A 24,673-nucleotide genomic window follows, 5' to 3' on the forward strand; every position below is an offset into this window, starting at 1 on the left:
GCCTCGTAAGCTCCACGCACATGCCTCTAAAGTCCTCCTTAGTCATCATAGTAACTAATACACAAACTGCCCCACGCTGTTGTTGCTAAATTTTGGACATCTTGAAAGTAGCACCATGCTTGGAGATGAGCCTCGTTAACCAAAGATAATGCCTCTAAGAGCCACTCAGACTCACGATTCTCCCACGATAGTTGAATAAACCCTCTCATAGCAAAAAAAAAAAAAGTGCTGCGTGGCTCGTTAGTCATCCTTCATTATTTGGTGGGACCAGGGCTTAACATAGTGAAAGTATATCGCTTCAACACTGAGCTGACCAAAAACGGGAGAAGTAAAAAACAAATCTTATCTGAAGAAAACTAGAACGACATAAACACAAACATGACCCTTCTTTCCCCAGGCGGTGCTATCCATCTCAATTGAGTGTCAATTCTAAACCAATGAATCTGCCTGTCAATATTTTACTAAGGTTTACTAAAAACTGAGAAAATGTGGGTTGAAAAGATTTAAGAAGATATATTTTCCATCTTAATCAAAAGTAAGCTAGTTATATATTTCTGATTAACTATATAACTTGATTTTCCATTCCCAACTTTCCAAGCCTATTAGGGTTTAGTTTTACAATATTCATTTGTTTGAATTTTAATGTGATGCCATGGCACAATCAACCAAAATTTTGATGTTCAATTTTGAAAAAAAATCTCTGGGACAAATGTTTCTGTGAAGGCTGTCAGTTGTCCAGGTGGTTTCCATAGTAGATAAGCTTGAATCTTCGACTGGACTGGGTTGCTTGACGCTCCACTTCTAGTCGCAGAAGCTTCCTCTGCTAAAATTCTTGCTCTGGTAGTCTGACTTCTGTCTTGACTCTCAAGACAGAAGTCAGACTACAAATACATTGTCTTTTTTTTTTTTTTTTTTTTTTTTTTTGCCAAACTCATACCTGACCTGTAGAATCACTGGAGGAGTTGAGTTGCATAGTCTTCTTTGTGTTGTGCTGTCATGTTGAATGTCTGTTTTTATTTGTGCTGTCTTCTTATGATGGCCTTGTAGCTGCTAATTGGTAACTGTTTTTTCCATTGTGACTGCCAGAAGGTTGTTGGGTATACATCAGCTAAATTTTTTGGTTTTGTTTTAGTCTCTGCAGATTCCCATTCCCAACATGGACGTCCACCTTTTGTTCAGAGAGATGACAGAACTAGCAAAACATATGAGCGCCTGCAGAAAAAACTTAAAGAGCGTCAGGGAGGTGGAGTTGGTGGGCAGGTGAAGGACAGCCCTCCCCCTTCACCACAGAAAACCTGCAGCAGCCCTTCGACAATGGACATTCACAACGGCGTTGGCGGTAAAGGGCTGGAGGCGGAACAGGGACAGCCCAGTATTGTGAGGGCCAGCCCTGACAAGCAGACAGGCAGAGGGAAAAATGGAGCGTCAAGAGGTAAGAAGGTGGATGGGTTGCAGTTTATCGGGTTTTTGTGTTGGGCTGACACAGCAATCTCCAGAGGCTGGGAGTCCATCGCTGCAAATACTGTCTCATTAAGTGCAGCAGCTGGTGGCAGTGTGAGATTAGTGCCACAGCCAACACTATTCTTGATTACGTGAACTCCGACTGCTCATTAATCTTTGAGTTTAAAACTGTTACTTGGCAACACCAGTGCATAATTACAGAATTAACATTAATTTTCTAAGTGTAGAGAAAAATAATTTGACAATTTCTTAAATCTTGGAACATAGCAATTTGAGAAAATCTTATTATTCTTATGGTTTTTCTTTTGTTGTGCCTAAATATTTGGACATTGACCACTTTTATACTTTTACCACAAAACACAACAATACCCCAATCAAGACATGCTTGTAGTGTAGACTACATCTTTAATTCAAGAGGTTTAACAAAATGGCCACACTTAGGAATTAGACATTTTTTTTACACAGTCCCTCCACTTTCAGAGGCCATAAATTATTCAACAGTTGACTGACACATAGTTTCACGGTCAGGTGTGGCTTGTGTGGCAGATGTGGCTCCCTCATTATTACATAGCAGAATAAGCAGAGCAAAGGTCTGGTGTTGATTCCAAACTGATTTTTTGCTCAGAATGTACATTTTAATGCTGTCTTTGCAGGGTGTAAAATGACTTGAGGATCTCTCCCTTTTTTGCAGAAAACAGCTGGTGGCATGGCTCATTGACATGCTATATGGTGGAAGAATACAGTTATATGTAAAATTTTAGGCACCCTGATAATTTTCCTGATTTTCCTTTATAAATCATTGTTTGTCAGGATCAGAAATTTCAGTTAAATATGTCATATAGCAGACGAACACGCTAATATTTGAGAAGTGAAATGAAGTTTCTAGTATTTACAGAAAGTGTGCAATAATTATTTAAACAAAATTGGGCAGGTGCATAAATTTGGGCACCCTTGTCAATGTATTGATTTGAATTCATTTAGCACATTATTGGAGCACAAAATTGGTTTGGTAAGCTCATTGACCCTTGACCTCCTTACTCGGGTGAATCCAATCATGAGAGGGTATTTAAGGTGGCCATTTGCAAATGTTTGTCCTCTTTGCATCTCTTCTAGTGAGTGGAACACGGGTGCCTCTAAATTCACCTCAAATGATCTGAAAACAAAGATTGTTCAACGTCATGGTTTAGGGGAAGGATACAAAAAGCTATCTCAGAGATTTCAGCTGTTGTTTTCCACTGTGAGGAACATATTGAGGAAATGGCAGGCCGCAGGAACAGGACTAGTTAAAGCCAGAAGAGGCAGGCCAAGAAAAATCTCAGATACGTTGAAGCGAAGGATGGTGAGAACAATCATAGTCAACCCACAGACCTGCTCCTAAGACCTACAACATGATCTTGTTGCAGATAGTGTCTCTGTGCATCGTTCAGCTGTACAGCGCACTTTGCACAAGGAGATGCTGTAATGCAGAGGAAGCCTTTTCTGTGTAAACGCCACAAACAGTCGCTTGAGGTATGCTAAAGCACATTTGGACAAGTAAGCTTCATTTTGGAATGAGGTGTTGTGGACTGATGAAACTAAAATTGAGTTATTTGGACTTAACAAGGGGCAGTATGCATGGCTGAAAAAGAACACAGGATTCCAAGAAAAACATTTGCTACCTACAGTAAAATTGGTAGGTGGTGCCATCATGCTGTGTGGCTGTGTGGCCAGTGCAGGGCCTGGGAATCTTGTTAAAGTTGAGGGTTACATGGATTCCAGTCAATATCAGCAGATTCTTGAGAACAATGTTCAAGAATCAGTGACAAATTTGAAGTTGCGCCTGGGCTGGATCTTTCAACAAGACGACCCTAAACACTGCTCAAAATCTACTAAGACATTCATGCAGAGGAACAAGTACAACGTTCTGGAATGGCCATCTCAGTCCCCAGACCTGAATATTATTGAAAATCTGTGGTGTGATTTTTAAGCAGGCTGTCCATGCTCGGAAACCAACAAACCCGACTGAACTGGAGATGTTTTGTAAAGAAGAATGGTCAAAAATACCTTTCATACAGAATCCAGACTTTCATTGGAAGCTATAGGAAGCGTTTAGAGGTTGTTATTTCTGCAAAAGGAGGATCTACTAAAAATTGATGTATTTTTTTCTGTTGGGGTGCCCAAATTTATGCGCCTGCCTAATTTTGTTTAAAGAATTATTGCACACTTTCTGTAAATCCTATAAACTTCATTTCACTTGTCAAATATGTGTTTGTCTGCTATATGATATATTTAACTGAAATTGCTGATCCAAACAACCAATGATTTATAAAGGAAAATCATGGAAATCATCAGGAGTGCCCAAACTTTAACATACAACTGTATGTATATCTGTGATAAACTCCTCCAGTTTCTCAGATAATTCCTGACATACTTCCCATGCTTCACCTAGACATATGAAGGCTTGTTGGTGGTTCTCACTTGCTTAGAGTTGCTTTACTGCATTCAGCTTTTCAGTACTGTCAAATGAGCTACTGTGTCACAGCCAGTGAACATGTAGTCTGATGATATGAGTCAGACCGATGTAATTGCATACTCATCTGGGTTTGAGTACTACGGTATTTTTCAGCTACAGAGTTCATTTTTTTCTTAAGCAGAGACAGTAGGAGTATATTGTCAGCAGTACTGCAGAGGTGCCATCCATTATGATTTCATTTTAATCATTACGATTTCAACATGCTGTGCAACTTTATCTTGTGCCATTATTACAGTATGAATATTCATCACATATACTCCCCTCCAAAAGCTTTTTAAATTTTTTTTCCCAAATTTATTAAAAAAAAAAAAACCCTAAGAAATCACATGTACATACCGTGACCTCCAAAATGACTGGGCCCCTTGGTATTTCACATATTTTAATTTGTTTATGCCATTTCAATTACAAAAAGTTAATCTGGCTTCTCGGTATAAAAATTTCCAAAATTATCTTCCTTAAACTCAAATCTCTACAACATGATATCAGTTAATTAAAAATATAAAAGCCAAGATCATAGGTTGCATAAGTAATGGGCCTCTTTGGTATAACACTTGTAAATAATCAGTTTTATTGCCAGTTTTCTTCTGGCAAGTCGGGATGGATACATGAACATTTCCAAGTCATTAAACATGTCTTGGGCTTTTTTTTACATCAATTATTATGAAGAAATACAAACAGTATGGCGCTCTATGGTAAACCTGTGTGGACTAGATAGTTCTCAAAAACTGAGTGGCTGTGCAAGAAGGAGAAGAGTGAGAAAAGACACCAAAACACCCAGACAACCCAGAAGAAGTCATAGGCTGCTCTGGCTGTGATTGGAGATATTGTGTATAGTGCATGTTTTGCATTTTGTATCCTCAGTTATACAGCTTCATGATGAAGTGGTATAGAGAAGGATTTTCTTAAAAAAAAAAAAAAAATTATGAAAGTAAAGCTACAATTTGCCAGAAGGTACATTTGAGATGCAAGCCTGGATTTGATGTTTTGGTGAAAGAAAATAGTTCACCAAAACACCTTCACCAAAATCCTTCACTAAATAGTCTAATTTTACCTCAGATTCTTAGCACCCCTCCCCCCAAACACACTTGCTCAGTGGCCCAGCATTACCAGTCCAAAATTCATACACGAAACCTGATACGCAAAGTGAAAAATGCTGCATCACACACAACACCTTAGTTGATTGAATAATAAAATGTTAAAGTACACTTTGTAGAGCAGCAATGAATCAGTGCAGATGGCAATCCAGTGGAGGCATGGAAATGTTTTGGAGAGGTGGCAGGGGAGTTTCTAATGCGTAAGGGACACACAAGATGTGTGCTGGCTCCGTTTTAGTACAAAGGTGATGTGCAGAGCTACAGTAACTACAGAGGCATAAAGTTGATTAGCCACAGTTGTGTGAAATAGTAGCAGAAGCTTGTCTTAGAAAATAAGTGAAGGTTTGTGAGCAGCAATATAGTTTCATGCTGAGAGCACTACAGTTGCAGTATTTGCGGTGAGAGTGCTCATTGAGAAGTATAGTAAAGGCCAAAATGAGTTACCTTTTCTGTTTGAGAGAAAGTTTATGACAGGGTGCCAAGAGAAGATTTGTGATATTGTATGAGGAAGTCTGGTGTGGCAGAGACGTTTGTGTGGACTTCACTTTTTCCACATTTTATTTTACAGCCTTATTCCCAGATGGAGTAAATTAAAAAAAAAATTCCCCTGAAAATTCTACTCACAACACCCCATAATGACCACATGAAATATTTTTTTTTTTTTTTTTGCAAATTTATTTGAAAAAAAAAAAAAAAAGAAATCACGTGCGTAAGTATCTACTCAATTGCACAGTACTTTCTAGATGCACCTTTGGTAACAACTACAGCCTCAAGTCTTCTTGAATATGATGTCACAAGCTTGGTGCACCTATCTTTGGGCAGTTTTGCTCACTCCTCTTTGCAGCACCTCTCAAGCTCCATCAGATTGAATAGGGAGCATTGGTGCACAGCCATTTTCAAATCTCTCCAGAGATGTTCAGTTGGGTTCAGGTCTGGGCTCTGGCTGGGCCACTCAAGGATATTCACAGAGTTGTCCTGAAGCTACTCCTTTGATATCTTGGCTGTGTGCTTAGGGTGATTGTCCTGCTGAAAGATGAACCGTCATCCCAGTCTGAGGTCAACAGTGCTCTAGAGCAGGTTTTCATCCAGGATGTCTCTTTCCCTCAATCCTGACTAGTCTCCCAGTTCCTGCTGCTGAAAAACATCCCCACACCATGCTTCACTGTAGGGATGGTGTCTGGTTTGCTCCAAACATGACACCTGGCCTTCACACCAAAGAGTTCAGTCTTTGTCTCATCTGACCAGAGAATTTTATTTCTCATGGTCTGAGAGTCCTTCAGGTGCTGTTTTGGGCAAAGTCCAGGTGGGCTGCCATGTGCCTTTTACTAAGGAGTGGCTTCCGTCTGGCCACTCTACCATACAGGTCTGATTGGTGGATTGCTGCAGAGATGGTTGTCCTTCTGAAAGGTTCTCCTTTCCACAGAGGAACGCTGGAGCTCTGACAGAGTAACTATCCCTCCGTGACTAAGGCCCTTATCCCCAGATTGCTTAGTTTAGACAGGCGGCCAGCTCAAGGAAGAGTCCTGGTCGATCTGAACATATTCCATTTTCAGATGATGGAGGCCACTGTGCTCATTGGGACCTTCAAAGCAGCAGAAATGTTTCTGTACCCTTCCCCAGATTTGTGCCTTGAGACAATCCTGTCTCGGAGGTCTTCAGACAGATCCTTTGACTTCATGCTTGGTTTGTGCTCTGACGTGTGCTGTCAACTGTGAGACCTTATATGTAGACAGGTGTGTCTTTCCAAATCATGTCCCATCAACTGAATTTACCCCAGGTGGACTTCAGTTAAGCTGTAGAAACATCTCAAGGATTATCAGTGGAAACAGGATACACTTGAACTCACCTTTGAGTTTCATGGCAAAGGCTGTGAATACTTATTTACATGTGATTTCTTAGGTTGTTTTTTTTTTTCCCATTTTTAACAAATATGCATGAATTACAAAAAAGTAACCTTTTTTCACATTGTCATTATGGGGTCGACTTTTGAGGAAACATAAAATGTGGAAAAAATGAAGCACTGTGAATACTTTCCGGGCTGCCTGCTTGTATTCATACATACATACATACATACATACGTATATGTAGTATTTATGTTTCTATGTATGTGTATGTGTGTACAGGTGAGCACCGTTAGTTAACTTGCGAATGCGTAAGTCACGATTCGGCTTTACTCTGTCAAGTTGTGACAGAGATGAGGGTGGACAATTCTGCGTGGAATATTCCTGACAATTCGAAGTTTTTGGATGCAACTCTCTAGATCCTTACTGCCCGTTCAGATTGGACTAGAATTTATACACGCACCTGCCACACACGCGCCTGCCACACGTTTTTCACAATCTGAACCGGCAGTAAGGGTCTTGAGATTCGCATCCAAAAACTTTGAATTGTCAGGAATCTTTCACACTGACAAAGCCCTCATTGCTGACATACAGTAGCTGGAGGAGGAAGAAAAAGATCCCAAATCCACTCCAAATGAAGAAATCATCACCATTCAGGAAGGAATAACACTTAAAATGGTCAAAACTATTATAATATGGCAAGGTAAGCTGACTTTAAGGGTTTTTATTTTTGGTCAATTTAATTAATTTGCGGTTTGAGCTAACGCATGGTTCAATTTTGTGGAACCAACCTTGCAGGTCTCACGTGTGTGTGTGTGTGTGTGCGTGCATGTGCATTTAAATACATTTGTGTTTAAAATAATAGCAGTGAGTGAAGCTCCTTATAATAGCTTTGATTTCCATACACACAAATTGATTGGGAACTCTGCACATTCTCTTCCAATGTTATTGTCAAATTAGTTGTTACTTTCCAGAAAGTGAAGAAAAAGGAGTATTAGGCTATTCATAAAAATAGCAGTGTCTGCATTTTTCTTTCTGTGACCCTTATTACACACTTGCACGTGACCCTTATTTCAGGACAAAGGCAGCAAATGTTGTCCATGCTGGTTGTTGTGCATTTCTCTCTGAAAATCTGAGTAAAATGGGTTGTTCGAGACATTTTTCAAAAGAACAGCATGCTTTGATTAACAAGCTGATTGCACAAGTGAAAACGTATTAAAAAAAGTGCAGAAAATGATAGACCACTCAGCTAAAATGATCTCAAATGGTTTCAAATGGCTACCAAAACCAGAAAGATGTGGAAGAAAATAGAAAACCATTTTTCAGATGGATCAGAGAATAACCAGAATGGCATCGAGTCAGCCAGTGATCAGCTCTAGGGTGATCAAAGAAAGTCAAAAGTTACTTGTGAGTACTGTAACAATTAGAAGACACATATGTGAATCCAAGCTAGAAGCCCCTCAATGTTCTATTCTTGAAAAAATGGCCTGTGCTGAAGAGGTAGGAAGGAAGGAAATAGCGCAATGTTTTGTGGACTGATGAAAGCAAGATTGTTCTTTTGGGATCTAGTGGCCACAGACAGTTTAACAGACGACCCCCCCCAAAAACTGAATTCAAGCTTCAGTACACTGTGAAGTATGGTGGAGCAAGCATCATGACATGGTAATGGTTCTCATACTATGGTGTTGGGCCTATTTATCGCATACCATGGATCATGGATTAGTTTAAATACTTGAAGAGGTCATGTTGCCTTTTTGCCTAAGAGGAAATGCCCTGGAAATGGGTGTTTCAACAAGACAACAGCCCCTAACACACCAACAAGCGAGCAGCATCTTTGTTCCAGGCCAACAAGAGGTGGCTGGGGTGGCCAGCCCAATCCAAAGACCTTAATCCAATAGAAAACCTGTAGGGTAACATCAAAAATGTTTCTGAGGCAAAACCAAGAAATGCAGAGAAATGGTGGAATGTAGGCCAACTGTCCTGGGCTGGCATACGTGTTCACAGGTGCCAGAAGTTGGTCGACTCCATGCAACACAGATGTGAAGCAGTTCTCAGAAACGGTGATTATACAACTAAATATTAGTTGACTGATTCACCGCAAAGCTAAATCTTGAAGCATTTTCAGTTTATACAGTAAATGTGCAGTGTTCCCAATGTATTTCCATGTATGAAAATAAAAACTATTTTCAGCATTTTGAGCTTTACTCACTTTTTAAACACACTGCTATTACTTTGAACACAACTGTATATTGAGGGTGTCACAGTACACAGAAGTCATGGTTCGGTTCATATTTGTGTTTAGATGTCACGGTTCTGTACAAGTTCAGTACGTTATCTTCAGTCTGTGAGCCACAGAGAGCTGCTGTCAGCCACTTTAATGCTGTGAGACAAAGTGTAAATGTAAATTTTCTTTTTTCATTAAACATTTATGAATTGATTACATCTCTTGTCAGTCACATTGGGGTGTATTGACTGCAATGTGTTTTATATGTGTGTGTGGTGTGATGCATAAACAGACGTGATGTTATTTATCACGTTACTACAGAAATGAACAATCATACAAATGAATCATGTAGAACGAACAGCACAGGTAAATCATGTAAATTATGGAATGTTTTGTCTCTATAAAGCCATGAGTGTCCTCCTCTTCACTGACGTCTCACAACTTCAGTATGAGACTCAAGTTGTCAAATTCTCCCTGCTAGGGAGGATAAAACGCTTTCACCTTGATCAGACGTCTTGGTTGAATGAAATGATCTGGATCCTGTATCATGATCCTGCACTTGTCACCATGGTAACACAAAATGGGGGTATGTCATTGGTGGGTGCAGAGAAATGGGGGCTGCTGATTGGATGAAAAGCGAGGTGATACAAAGCCTGGAATTTTCAATGTCTTTTTTTTTTGTATCTCCCTGTTTTAAGATTCGTATCACCCTGATTTTATTGCCACAGTTTCCAGGACAGTAAAATTGTTAGGAAATGTGTATCATTTATCAGTCCTATTTTTCTTGTATCTCTGACAAAATCTGAGTCAAACAATAGACCACAACTCTACATTTTAGCTCTAGTTCAAATGTATTGCTAATGTAATTATAAAAGTACTTTGTGAGGTGTTTATGTACTTTTCTTTCTCTTTTCAGAGCTGGATGAGGAAGCTGTGGCCCTTCAAGCACTGTTGAGTACTATCAGTAAACCAGTGGTCTGTATTCACTTATTAAAGTCCATAATACACTGTTTTGCTTAGTTCTTCTTTATACCTGCTAATTAAATGACTCAACACATATATTGTTTATTTATAATTTGAACTCTTTCCACAATTTAAATTTCAATATAAAAACTTTATTTTACAAAACAATGAGATTGTTAGTTAAGGCCCCCTGACACTTGCACAACTTTGATCCACACACTTGCATGCAGTCTGCCGTGCACGAGAGTAAATTCATCTTAAACTTGTTGTAAACCATTGTAAACTGTGCGCAGCTTTGTGCAAGTGCGCAAAGAAAGTTTTGAAATATTCAAAATCTCCATCACGCATTAATTACGTGAAGTTCACGTGAACATTACGCAAACAGTTAAAAAACACTACATGTGATTGCATCAGTCCACCGCATCACAGCGCAGCTTGTCTGAATGATTATAACAAGATGTTAAATCTATAATAAACATACTTTTACAGCTGCACATAAGAAGGAAAGAACATGCAACTGTTTTACCAAGCTATTAAAACATAAACATGACAATTACCTTTTTAGACTGTTCCAAATGCTTTCTCCACTTCATTCAGTGCGAAAGTCGTGCAAGTGTCAGGGCACCTTTAGTTTTACACATGTGACTTTTGTTTGAATGCTTTTTATCCCCTGCTGGCTGTAGCCATGTGTGTCTATCTCCCCTCTCAGAAAGGGTATAAGCATTCTGAAATCTGCTCCTCACATTTTTAGGAGGAATTTCGTGAAACTTGGTACAAGTCCTTGTTATACAACCCCAATTCCAATGAAGTTGGGAAGTTGTGTAAAATGTAAATAAAAACACAATACAATGATGTGCAAATCCTCTTCAACCTATATTCAATTGAATACACCACAAAGACAAGATATTTAATGTTCAAACTGATAAATTTTATTGTTTTTGTGCAAAAATCCAACAAGACCAAGCATTCATGATATGCACACTCTTAAGGTTATGAAATTGGGCTATTAGTAAAAAAAAAAAAAAAGTAGAAAAGGGGGTGTTCACAATAATAGTAGCATCTGCTGTTGACGCTACAAACTCAAAACTATTATGTTCAAACTGCTTTTTTTAGCAATCCAGTGAATCACTAAACTCGTATTTAGTTGTATAACCACAGTTTTCCATGATTTCTTCACATCTGTGAGGCATTAATTTTGTTGGTTTGGAACCAAGATTTTGCTCGGTTACTAGTGTGCTTGGGGTCATTGTCTTGTTGAAACACCCATTTTAAGGGAATGTCCTCTTCAGCATAAGGCAACATGACCTCTTCAAGTATTTTGACATATCCAAACTGATCCATGATACCTGGTATGCGATATATAGGCCCAACACCATAGTAGGAGAAACATGCCCATATCATGATGCTTGCACCACCATGCTTCACTGTCTTCACTATGAACTGTGTCTTGAATTCAGAGTTTGGGGGTCGTCTCACAAACTGTCTGCGGCCCTTGGACCCAAAAAGAACAATTTTACTCTCATCAGTCCACAAAATATTCCTCCATTTCTCTTTAGGCCAGTTGATATGTTCTTTGGTAAATTGTAACCTCTTCTGCACATGTCTTTTATTTAACAGAGGGACTTTGCTGGGGATTCTTGCAAATAAATTAGCTTCACACAGGTGTCTTCTAACTGTCACAGCACTTACAGGTAACTCCAAACTGTCTTTGATCATCCTGGAGCTGATCAGTGGGTGAACCTTTGCTATTCTGGTTATTCTTCTATCCATTTTGATGTTTGTTTTCCATTTTCTTCCACGCGTCTCTGGTTTTTTGTCCATTTTAAAGCATTGGAGATCATTGTAGATGAACAGCCTATAATTTTTTGCACCTGCGTATAAGTTTTCCCCTCTTCAATCAACGTTTTAATCAAACTACGCTGTTCATCTGAACAATGTCTTGGACGTCCCATTTTCCTCAGGCTTTCAAAGAGAAAAGCATGTTCAACAGGTGTTGGTTTCATCCTTAAATAGGGGACACCTGATTCACACCTGTTTGTTCCACAAAATTGACGAACTCACTGACTGAATGCCACACTACTATTATTGTGAACACCCCCTTTTCTACTTTTTTTTTTTACTAATAGCCCAATTTCATAGCCTTAAGAGTGTGCCTATCATGAATGCTTGGTCTTGTTGGATTTGTGAGAATCTACTGAATCTACTGGTACCTTGTTTCCCATGTAACAATAAGAAATATACTCAAAACCTGGATTAATCTTTTTAGTCACATTGCACTACTATTATTCTGAACACTACTGTACGACTTCAGTTGTTCAACAGACCGAGGTCACCGTTGTCGTATTTTACGCTTCATAATGCGTCACACATTTTCAATGGGCGACAGGTCTGGACTGCATGCAGGCCAGTCTAGTACCCGCACTCGTTTACTACGAAGCCACACTGTTGTAACATGTGCAGAATGTGGCTTGGCATTGTCTTGCTGAAATAAGTTTGTTTCTTGCTGAAATGAGTTTTAACTTGCACTTGAAGATGTAACGGCAAACTGTGTTAACTGACAATGGTTTTCTGAAGTGTTCCTGAGCCCATGCAGTAAGATCCTTTACACAATGATGTCGGTTTTTAATGCAGTGCCACCTGAGGGATTGAAGGTCACGGACATTGGTTTTCGGCCTTGCCGCTTATGTATAGAAAGTTCTCCAGATTCTCTGAATCTTCTGATTATATTATGGACTGTAGATGATGGAATCCCTAAATTCCTTGCAATTGAACGTTGAGAAACATTGTTCTTAAACTGTTTGACTATTTTTTCATCCAGTTGTTCACAAAGTGGTGATCCTCACCACATCTTTGCTTGTGAACGGCTGAGCCTTCTGGGGATGATCCTTTCATACTCAATCATGACACTCACCTGTTTCCAATTAACCTGTTCACCTGTGCAGTGTTCCAAACAAGTGTTCTTTGAGCATTCATCAACTTTCCCAGTCTTTTGTTGACACTGCCCCAGCTTTTGTGAAATGTGTTGCAGGCATCCTTTTCAAAATGAGCAGGAAACAATGACGTTTATCAGTTTGAACATTAAATATCTTGTCTTTGTGGTGTATTCAATTGAATATAGGTTGAAGAGGATTTGCAAATCATTGTATTCTGTTTTTATTTACATTTCACACAACATCCCAACTTCATTGGAACTGGGGTTGTCGGTTTGGAAATGCACATATTATCATAATGTTCGTGTTGGGCCCATTTTACTAGTGATGGCCCTTGATTAACAATTATAGACTGTCAGTTTCATGAGCAATTTCATGAAACATGGTACAACTCCTTGTTGTTGGTTGATAATATGCACATTGTAATACTGTACAAGATTGACACAGTTTTGCAGAGTTATGGCCTTGATTAACAAAGCAAAACACTGCCAGTTCTGAAATCAACTATCACCTACCTTGAAATATCATCAGAATATAGCAAGTACTTGTACCAAACCAGGATTTTCCAGCGGGGGACATGGTTCTCTCAGAGTACTCTTGTTATAATTGCCATGGTGTCACTGTGATTTTAAAATGTCATAGCAGTTGCACAAATAAGTTAAATCTTGGGTATTTACACACTTATCAATGGTAGCATACGTTTATATGACTGTGTCAACATTAAGACTCAGGAATGCAAAGGTCTTGTGCTGCATCATTAACTGTCTGAGGTGGATGGGTGTGCCTGTGTGTCTGACTCTTTTTGCATTGCAGCAAAACATCCATTGTTCATTGTTCTTAACTAGTATCTCTAATTTCTCCAAAAAATAATAGTTTTATCAAATTTCTGTTTTCGTAGCATTCATCCATGACCCAAAGTACATACGCATACTAAATGGAAAATGTCAGCTCTTCCCAGTTTCTCTGTGATCAAAGTCATATACACGTATACCCGCACACTGGGGCCACTTGGCTATTATAATGCAAATGAGATTTCCACCTCAATTGCCTGAATGTTTCAGCTTGACCTCCCAATGCCATTTTCAACGAATGCTGAGGGGGGTTTACACTCATTCATTCATTTTCTAAACCCGCTTGCTTCAGTCAAGAGTCAGTGGGTGAGGTGGGGGGTGGGGCTAGCATGAACTGCGATACACCATGGACAGGATGCCAGTCTTTCGCAGGTCCACATATAGGCAGATAAACATATTCACACACGCACGCACACCTATGGTCAATTTCGAGTTGCCAGTTCACTTAAGTTGCATGTCTTTGGAAGTGAGAGGAAGCCTGAGCACCTGGAGGTAACCCACACGAACACTGGAGGAGACCAACGACCTTCTCGTTGTGAGGCAGCAGTGTTAACCACGAAGCCACTGCCCAGTTTTACACTCAACATTTTATTTAAGGAGACTTTCGTAGTAATGTTTCATGCTGCAGCCCATCCGATAGCTTGTTGAAAGATCGCCTATTTGTATAAGAGATGTATTTTTGTGGTCTCCTGAAATATATCTGTATGACAGAGCCAGTGAAGTTTGTACAGATAACGAAATGTATTTAGCTAACACTAACAAATTAGCAACTCCAAGCAGAACACAAATACCAAGAATTACCAAAAACCTTCAACAAAGAAAACTTATCTGCAGATAAGTCATTTTTCATCCTTGGCACCCTCTCAGTTGTCTAGCATGATCAATCATGCAGCATGACAAGATTTTTAATGAGGCAACAAATGAGGAGGAAGAATTTTGTGGTTTTGCTCACTGACAACAATTCACATTCATCAATAAGGTATTTATCCAGACATTCTTTTTAAACTTGAATATTTTTGTATAAATTAAAGACATCAGTGTTCTGGCACTGTGAGCGGACACAGTTGCTGATAAAATAATTCAAGAATAGCAATCAAACCAGTTCACCTGGTGACCTGTGACTTTTGATGAATTGGCTTCTTATCCACTTGAGATTATTTTGTTGGGTCCAGTGACTGTAAAATAGACTCTGATAGGTACCTATGTTAACAACCCAATTTGAGCTGATGACAACACAAATTCAACTATTGTTTCAACAAGCTTTTCCAGAAAGTTTACTTGTCTTTCCAAGAGGACAAAAGCCCCTTGGGTTTACTGTTAACCTTTTGGAGTTTGCAGTTACAGGCAGTTAGATTGGTTGCAGTATGAAACCTTGGGAGGGAGGGAGGGAGGGAGAGGGAGAGAGAGAGGGAGAGAGAGAGAGAGAGAGTTTATATAATGACAACAGCTTTGCGACATGGTGAACAGTCCGCATATAATGAGTCCTGTATGATAAAGTGATGCAGCGATCTTGCAGTATTTATAGCTCCAGAAGAACAATGGAGCCCAGTGGGAGGTGTGAAATGGCGTACAGTACCGTGTTGAAGCGTGGGCGGGCTCACAGTAGCACGACGCTGCGTGTACTCTCGTGAAGGCTGTATGCCGAAGAAAATTAAACATGTTTAATTTCTTCCGCCCTATGCGCGTAGCCCTCAACATATTGCTGCATATTGAGAAAAAACTCCACGTAAGGTGGATGGAGAGCTGCTCATTGCAGCGTAGACGATACGCTGCAGTGAGCAGCTCTACGAATACGCCAATGTGAAAGGGGCTATACAAAAAGAGTCCTGACACTTGCATGACTTTGATCCATGCACTTGCACGCACTCTGCCGTGCACGAGAGTAAACTTGTCTCAATCTCATAAACCGTTGTAAACTGTGCACAAGCGCAGTGAGAGTGCCGCATCAGAGTGCAGCTCGTCTGATTGATTATATAATAATAATTATATATATATATATATATATATATATATATATATATAATAATTATTGACAGGCGTGAAAAAATTCACACATGCGCACGAAGGTTCAAGGTTGGCTCATGCAAGCACACGTGATTCAAATCCATCAGGTTTTTGAAAAAAATAAAAAGGTCCGATACTTTTCTAACAGACCTCGTATAAGACTGGGCCCCGGGGACAGTCATTGCTTGCCATTTTAAAGCAGTTCATGCTTGCCTTTTGAAACATTATTTTGTGATGTTGTACTTGTGCTCAGAGACATTGTCACATTGGAAAAATTCAAGACCTTGGCCTCAAATGTAATATTGCAGCTATTGTAACTGGCTTTCGGGATCCTTGGTAATCCCTAGAAGCCTTTGGAATTAGTTTGGTTTTGGTTTTGGTAATAGGATTTCTGATACTGTCAGCTCACTTTTTTTTTTCACCATTATGAAGAATAAAATGGAAATGCTTGGCCTCTTTATCTGCTGCAAACCCACTAGTTAAGTCAGGTCATGTGGACACAGTCGAACACAGGTGACCTTAATTTGTTTTATATTTTGTTTGAGGAACTTATTTAAAATCATTAAACAGGTGCCAGAATTTGTGACCAGCATGCTGTACATTTTCTTTTTTTTTTTTTTAATTCATTAAGTGAAATATTTTTTTGTTGTTGTACAGTAACTTTGGACATTTTATTCCATGTACTGAGGACATAGAATTGGTTATTTTGCATTTATTTCTGAAGATATGCTGAATTAGATTCTTGAAAATCAGGGGTGATAATAATTTTGACCACTACTGTAAGTACACTCTACATAGAGTAATGTGTTAAACTGACATGTGATCTAGGTGTCAGACATCCAGGCTAGAGGAGCAGTGTTGAGTTGGAGTGCACCAGCAGGGCCAAAGCGTGAGAATGGCAGTATAGAGGATGAGTGCAGCCCACCAGAGTCCCTGAGCTACGAGGTCTCCATTTCTTTTAATGGTAAAGAAGGGAAGTACAAAAGCATGTACTGGTAAGCACTTATCACATGTCCCACCACCAGCTAGTTACAGTCATGTAGACAGTTATTTAAAATGGCACTAAAGATTTGTTTGTCTTTTTCCTTTCACACAGTGGGGAAGAACTAAGTGCAACTTTAGAAGACCTTCGACCAGCAACAGATTATCATGTCAGGTTGGACTATTTCCATCTGCTGTTGTTACCAACAGCACATAATTTGTACTAAAGGAACATTCTGTGATGACTGTGTTCTCCTTTCCCCAGGGTCCAGGCCATGTGTAACTGTTTACAAGGAAGCCCTTCAGAGGCAGTGAGCTTCACCACTCTAAGCTGTGAGCCAGATCCACCAAATCCTCCCAGAAAGGCCAGCGGGACCAAGAACACACTTGTTCTTCAGTGGAAGGTAAAAACAATGAGCAGATGGAGGAAATTTAAATTTCCACAAATATGACTGCTTTGGGGTGAAAATAAAAGCAAATAATTTGAACTGTTTACTTTGTTTATATTTCCTATGATAAATACAAAACTAAAAAATGGCTGTTGGTGACAGAAAAAAATTTAGCATTCAAAAAATCACTATAAATATATTTGGCAGTCTGTTGTGTTGAGTGTAATAGTTGCCTTTACTGCAGGCTTTTATTCAGAAATGATCTTTAAGTTAACTGATAAATTACTTCTGTTGCTGCTATTTACTTCAGTGAGGTATTTTATTATCTGTGGCTTTATTAAAGTTATTCATCTGCTGGCAGTAGTTTTGTGATTCCAGGAGTGAGAGAGTGTAAGAAAACTGAGTTTCCAGAACCATATCAATTATGACTTTGCACAGACAGTAAAACTTTGCTTGAAGAACTCCACATAAAGGGAGTATACACCTGGATGAACATGGCTTCTGGTAGTGCTAAATGATGGAATTTAAGCTTTCAAAAACTTGTTTTTTTAATGACAGATATAACTAGCTTGCTCAACTGAGTATTCTGTGGGCTATGTTTATAATTGACTAATCATTTCTGACTTTGCTGAAAAAGATGTAAAATTTATTTATTGAGTTAAGGGCTCAGAGACGCCAACTGTCAGTTGAACATGCAATACCTGACAAATCGGGAAAAGCAGACAACTTGCACGACTGCCGCATTGAAAGAGAAAATGTGCCATTGGTTTCTGCAGTTTTGGCACCATGGTTGCAACTTATCTTGCCTGTATTTCCTCTGCATATGCTGCAAACGTATTGCCACTTGAAGGCACACATTACAGCTGGCCTTGTGGCTTTGCATTTGTCTCTCTAATATGCAGGGAGAACCCCCACCAGGCCAGAAATATTTTGTTAATAATGTCATCAAAAATATAGCCAAATACTCATTCTTCATTTGGATGCCAATATTAAGTATCTTAGTTACCTGATAGCAGTGCAGCATTAAAAAATCCTGCCGTCTGCTTTAATTAATATTAGCGTCAGAGTTTTCAACAGAAAATATCAGAATGTGACATCTACGCCACAGTTTTTCACTAGTATAGTTATAAAAAAAAGTCAGACATTAGCCTCCACCTTCATATGTATTTTTGCACTGGACTCTTTTTCATGAAACACTCTTATTGTTTGGGCAGTCCATCACTGTTAAGTCCTTTTCAGCAACTTTGGTTTCACACCAGGGCAATTCTACAGTAACGGAATTACAATCTGAGCTAATCTGTCGTGGTTAGATGCCACATGTCCAGATTTTGCTGCTGTTGTAATTCCGTTACCATAGAATTGCCCACCAGACATCTTTGTTGTTAAATGCAAATGGGCTGGACCCCATTTTGCCTTCAGAACTGCCTTAATTCATCATGACATAGATTGACCAAGGTGTTGGAACTATTCCTGAAATGTTGGTCCACACTGACATGAAAACATCACACAGTCACCCATCCAACCATTCTGCTCATTCTCCATCTGACCTCTAACGTTAACATCTTTTTTTGTCCACACAACTCCGCTAACGGACATCTGCTCTTCTTGGGCCATTCTTTGTGAGATGGTTGTGCGTGAAAATCCCAGTAGATTGAATTGAATTTATTAGACACCCATGCAACAAAATTTCACTCATATACAACAAAACTCATAATGAAAGTAGTTAAAGAACAAAAAGACAGTAAGAAAAAAGTAAACAATATACATGGTGCATAAAGGTGTAGGCAGAAGCAAAGCTTATCAATGCCTACACCTATCCATGAAGTTGAATCAAACCAGGCATATGTGCCTGTTCATAAAGCTTTATTTCTAAACAAAATCTGAACAAAAGCAGCTCATAATTACAATTAAAAGAAAACAAATATTTCCCAAACAGCTCCCAATACAAGCTAGTTACCACTTACATATTTCAGTAGAAAAGGTTCAAGTATAACAAGACCTTCATACAACACAGCTCAACCACTTTCATCTAATACATATCTGGAGAATACCATTTCTTTGTATAAATATTTGAACCGGTTGATATTTGGACATCGCTTGAGTTTCTCAGGTAGGTTATTCCATTTTTTTAGGACAACAAATGGAGACACAGAAACATTTCCTGGTCGTCCTTGCAGTAGCAATTTTAAAATGACAGTTTCTGAATTCAACAACCTGCTTACGGTTTTGTAAATGGCCTTTAATCCAATTCAGAGCCACTCCTCTGATCCCATAAAGTTCCATCTTTTGAAATATGTTGTGATAAACTGTGTTGAAAGCCTTTCTTTGATAAATAAACCAACCAATAACTAATTCCCTTTTGTCCACGTTTATTGATCTCTTCTATTGCACCGAACAAATCCAGTGCAGTGGACCTTTTCGCTCTGAACCCATATTGACTGTCATCAAGCAGGTTGTTGTTAAGTAAATTTATTCAATCTGTTATTGTAAAGTTTTTCCAATATCTTAGAAAATTGTGACAATAAAGACACAGGTCTGTAGTTAGTAAAAAGATGTTTGTCACCAGATTTGAATAAAGATATCACCTTTGCCACTTTCATACCATTTCGGACAATTTCAGTTTGAAATGATTTATTAAATATATAAATTAATGGTTTAGCAATTTCTGTAATTATTTGCTTTACTAAGGCCATATGTACATCATTATGATCAGTTGACTTTTTGCTTTTACATGTGCTGACTACCATAATAATTTCCCTCTCATCAACTGGGCAAAGAAACATTGTATATGGATTTCTATCAATTAATTGCTGATTCACCCATGTAGTGTGTGGAATGTCAGCTGCCAAATTTGGCCCAACATTAGCAAAAGATTTATTAAAATTGTTCACCACTTGGTTCATGTCATATTCATCTTTAATATTATAAGTAAAGTATGTTGGGTAGTTCTTTGCTTTGGGTTTATTTGTTAAAATACTATGCAATATTTTCCATGTTTCCTTTATTTTATTATCATGTAGTATATTTCCAAAGTATGATTTTTTTTTTTTTTTTTTACAGTTTTGCATAATACTTGTTAATTTATTTTTATAGTGCGTATATTTCATCTCTGCCTCTCTTGATTTACTTTGAATAAACTCTCTATATAACATTTCTCATCTTGCATGCCTTTTGCAGCCCTTTTGTTATCCATGGGTGAGCCTTATATTTATTATTTGCACTGCAATGTAGAATTGGACAATTTTTGTTGTATATATCGAGAAATATGTTTTCAAATTTGGCATATGCTAAATTAGCGTCATTCTCAATATAAATGGAATTCCATTCCTGCAGATGTAAATCATTTTTAAGGCAATAATAGCTTTTTCAGATTGCAGATGTTTTTCTCATTACATTTTTTTATTTTAATTTAGATCAGTTACTATAAAAATTGGTAAGTGGTCACTAATATCATTGTACAATAAACCACTTCTTGTTTTAGTATCAGTATCATTTGTAAGTATATTATCAATGAGAGTAGCTGACTGAGAAGATATTCTTCAAGGCCTAGTAAATTTTGGATATAAATTTAAGCTGTACAAGGTATTAATGAAATCATCTGTCTCTTTAGATCAATCAGTCAGTCATTCAATCAATCAACATTTAGTTATAAAGCGCTTTACAGCAGCCAGATGGTGTCCAAAGTGCTTTTCAATAAAAACACATTCATAAAAATAAAACACACATACTAGGTGTTAAAAGCCAGCTTGAATAAATAAGTATTTAACTTAGATTTAAAAAGTGCTAGGTCAGGAATAGTGCGTAACTCAAGAAGTAGCTTGTTCCACAGTCTGAGGCCAGCTACAGCAAAAGCATGATCACCCCGGAGTTTGTATTTTGATCTCGGAACATCGAAGTAAAGCTGGCCAGATGCCCGTAATATTCTACTGTAAGTGCAGAGAGTTAAAATTTCAGACAGGTAAGGAGGTGCAAGGCAATTAATAGCTTTAAAAACAAACATTAAAATCTTAAAATCAATTCTTTCTGAAATACTCAGACCAGCACATCTGGCCCCAGAAACCATGCCACATTCAAAATCACTTAAATTCCCTTTCATCCCAATTCTGATGCTCAGTTTGAATTTCATCAACTTGTCTTCACCACGTCTAAATGCCTAAATGCATTGAGTTGTTGCTATGTGATTGGTCGGTTAGCTGTTTGTGTTAACAAGCAATTAAACAGGTATACATAATATAGTGATCAGTAAGTCTGTGTGTCAAAATAACATGTTAATTTTAATTATTTTTTAACAGCACCTATAATGTGTTTTGTTTTTTTTTTAAATTGCGATTAATCTCACTTTTATCTGTTTTGTTTTGATGTCAGTGACTTGGTCTCTACTGTAAATAGTGTATTTGAGAGCAATAACTACAACCCCAATTCCATTGAAGTTGGGACGTTGTGTGAAATGTAAATAAAAACAGAATACAATGATTTGCAAATCCTCTTCAACCTATATTCAATTGAATACACCACAAAGACAAGATATTTAATGTTCAAACTGATAGACTTTATTGTTTTTGTTTAGATATTTGCTCATTTTGAAATGGATGCCTGCAACACGTTTTAAAAAAGCTGGGACAGTGGTATGTTTACCACTGTGTTGCATCACCTTTCCTTCTAACACTCAATAAGCGTTTGGGAACTGAAGACACTAACTGTTGAAGCTTTGTAGGTAGAATTCTTTCCCGTTCTTGCTTAATGTACGACTTCAGTTGTTCAACAGTCAAGTATTTTGCGCTTCATAATGTGCCACACATTTTCAATGGGCGACAGGTCTGGACTGCAGGCAGGCCAGTCTAGTACCCACACTCTTTTACTACGAAGCCACACTGTTGTAACACGTGCAGAATGTGGCTTGGCATTGTCTTGCTGAAATAAGCAGGAACGTCCCTGAAAAATAAGTTACTTGGATGGCAGCATGTGTTGGTCCAAAACATGGATGTACCTTTCAGCACTGATGGTGCCATCACAGATTTGTAAGTTGCCCATGCCATGTGCAGTAACACACCCCCATACCATCACAGATGTTGGCTTCTGAACTTTGCGCTGGTAACAATCTGGATGGTCTTTTTCCTCTTTTGTCCGGAGGACACGACGTCCATGATTTCCAAAAATATTTTGAAATGTGGACTCATCAGACCACAGCACACCTTTCCACTTTGCGTCTGTCCGTTTCAAATGAGCTCGGGCCCAGAGAAGGCGGCGGCATTTCTGGATGTTGTTGACATATGGCTTTCACTTTGTATTGCTGAGTTTTAACTTGCATTTGTAGATGTGGCGACAAACTATGTTAACTGACAATGGTTTTCTGAAGTGTTCTGTCAGATCCTGCTTTTTTGGACACACGGCACACGCTCACCCTCCGATGAATGTATTTGTGTACAAAACTAGCTCTCCGTCTCTGGGGTCCGACCTTCGTGTCTCCACGGGTATTACCCGGCAGGGCTGCACAAAGGCTGCTCAAGCTGGTGGCGAGGAGATTCATCTAGCCGCTCACTGCCTCCATCCGGACGTCCACCCCGCTGACGCTGATCTCGCACCCCGGTCGAATAGCCTTCTCTGGAACCAGGATACGAACCGGCCACGCCCGTTAACGGCAGCTCTCCTCTTATGGATCAGGGCTCTTGGAATGTTGCTAGATTTTGAATTTAGTGACTCGTACAGCGAGTCTCCAGGATGTTATTTTCATTAAAAACCAGACTAACCTTTTAGAGCACTTTTTGATGTTATACACCCAATAAACTTTAACTTTTACACCTTAAGAAGCATCAATAAATCCAATGTCCGAGCCTTAACACTTTAACTGCATGCTTGGAAATTTATTGCAGGTTTTGCAAGTGCCGACAACATAATCAAAATAGGTTATATGATGATAATTTCACAACAATAATTCAAGTATAATTAGAATAATGATTGGCAGAGATTTTTGTTTTTGATTCAATAATACTGTCTGATCTTACTTTGACTGGACTGGATTGACTTCTTAACAATTTTTCTAGGAGTGAGGGAAGGAGGTTTTTGAGGTTAAAGTCCCCAGCTCGATGAACTTGATTTCCTTTTCATCAGCTATTAGTCGTTAGCTGACCACGATCCTTGTGTGATGTTGTAATCCTTCAGGAAATTAATCCACATAAGAGTTTATTCCTTCTTCAATCAACCAAAAGTTGATCTAATCCATTCTGGTATGCTGTGATGTTTCTTGAGAGAGAAAACGTTGAACATTCCTCACTCAGATTTAAGGCCAGTGATTATTCTCCAATGCTCTGCTACTCCGTGACTGGACGGCCTGAGTGGCAGTTAAAAACTCTCTCAAATGATCTCTTATGGCTCCAATCCTCTCACTCCACGATTCCAATTGCTGCTCACAAGATGGTCAAGTCTTGTGATCTCCTCGTAGCAGGGGAGAAGTGGCAACAGCACCGCTCCCTGGAAGAATAATCCCGTTTCCTGGTGTTTCACAGTTTATATATGTGCTGGACTCTTGTTGTCTTCAGATGATCTTGGTTACCATGGGGACGGTGGTGACTCAAAACCTCCTCCCTTCTCCTTCGCTTACTGGAAGTCATCTGCGGCCCCTTGCCAGTAACTTATTTCTCAAGTTCCTCTTTTCTGTTAACACTTCAGCTTTTCTGAGAATTCATTCTTTTAAATCATTTCTTTAGAATCACATCAATCATATTCAATCATTTCATTACAACTCTCTTTCACATAAAAACAATTCATATGATCATATACAAACATTTTCATTCCTTATTTTTCATTTCATATTTTACCACATCTTAATCATTTGATCAGTTGTTTATCATCAGCTTTTCTTGCCTCGTTGCAACATCACTTCCTCTTTTCCTCTGACTCTGCACTCTTTATGAAAAACAACTCATATAATCATTCATTTCACTTATTTGTAGCATACTTTTTCTAATCAACTCTTAATTTTATCACATTAATACTTCATTTGATCATACTTGTCATGTTAGAATCATTCTTAGACATATTCCATCATCTTCACCACTGAGTTCATTCCGTGGGCCTCCCCATTTGTAATGGAAAAGTCCGGTATGACCTCACTTACTCCGGGAAAGTACCAAACACTGTCCAGTTTAATCCAACAGCATGTATATTAATCCCATGGCACGTACTATATTCCAAGATGAAAACAAGCTGAAAGCAAGCTTAAAGTCATCTTTCCTGACAGTTCCTGAGCCCACACAGTAAGATCCTTTACACAATGATGTCGGTTTTTAATGCAGTGCCACCTGAGGGATCAAAGGTCACGGGCATTCAATGTTGGTTTTCGGCCTTACATCTTACGTGTAGAAAGATGTCCAGATTCTCTGAATCTTCTGATTATATTATGGACTGTAGATGATGGAATACCTAA

The 24,673-nt window shown here is 38.7% G+C and overlaps 1 protein-coding gene across 1 annotated transcript in view; it reads left to right on the plus strand.

Moving 5' to 3' along the window:
- Positions 1-24,673, plus strand: part of fndc3a (fibronectin type III domain containing 3A) — a 250,225-nt gene that overhangs the window by 176,426 nt on the left and 49,126 nt on the right. Inside the window, 5 exon segments of the mRNA XM_034168451.1 lie at positions 1,133-1,432; positions 10,049-10,107; positions 16,709-16,875; positions 16,977-17,036; positions 17,127-17,265. Of these exon segments, the coding sequence (XP_034024342.1) occupies positions 1,133-1,432; positions 10,049-10,107; positions 16,709-16,875; positions 16,977-17,036; positions 17,127-17,265 (725 nt within the window).

Source organism: Thalassophryne amazonica, chromosome 4, assembly GCF_902500255.1.
Source record: "Thalassophryne amazonica chromosome 4, fThaAma1.1, whole genome shotgun sequence".
Taxonomy (NCBI): Eukaryota; Metazoa; Chordata; class Actinopteri; order Batrachoidiformes; family Batrachoididae; genus Thalassophryne; species Thalassophryne amazonica.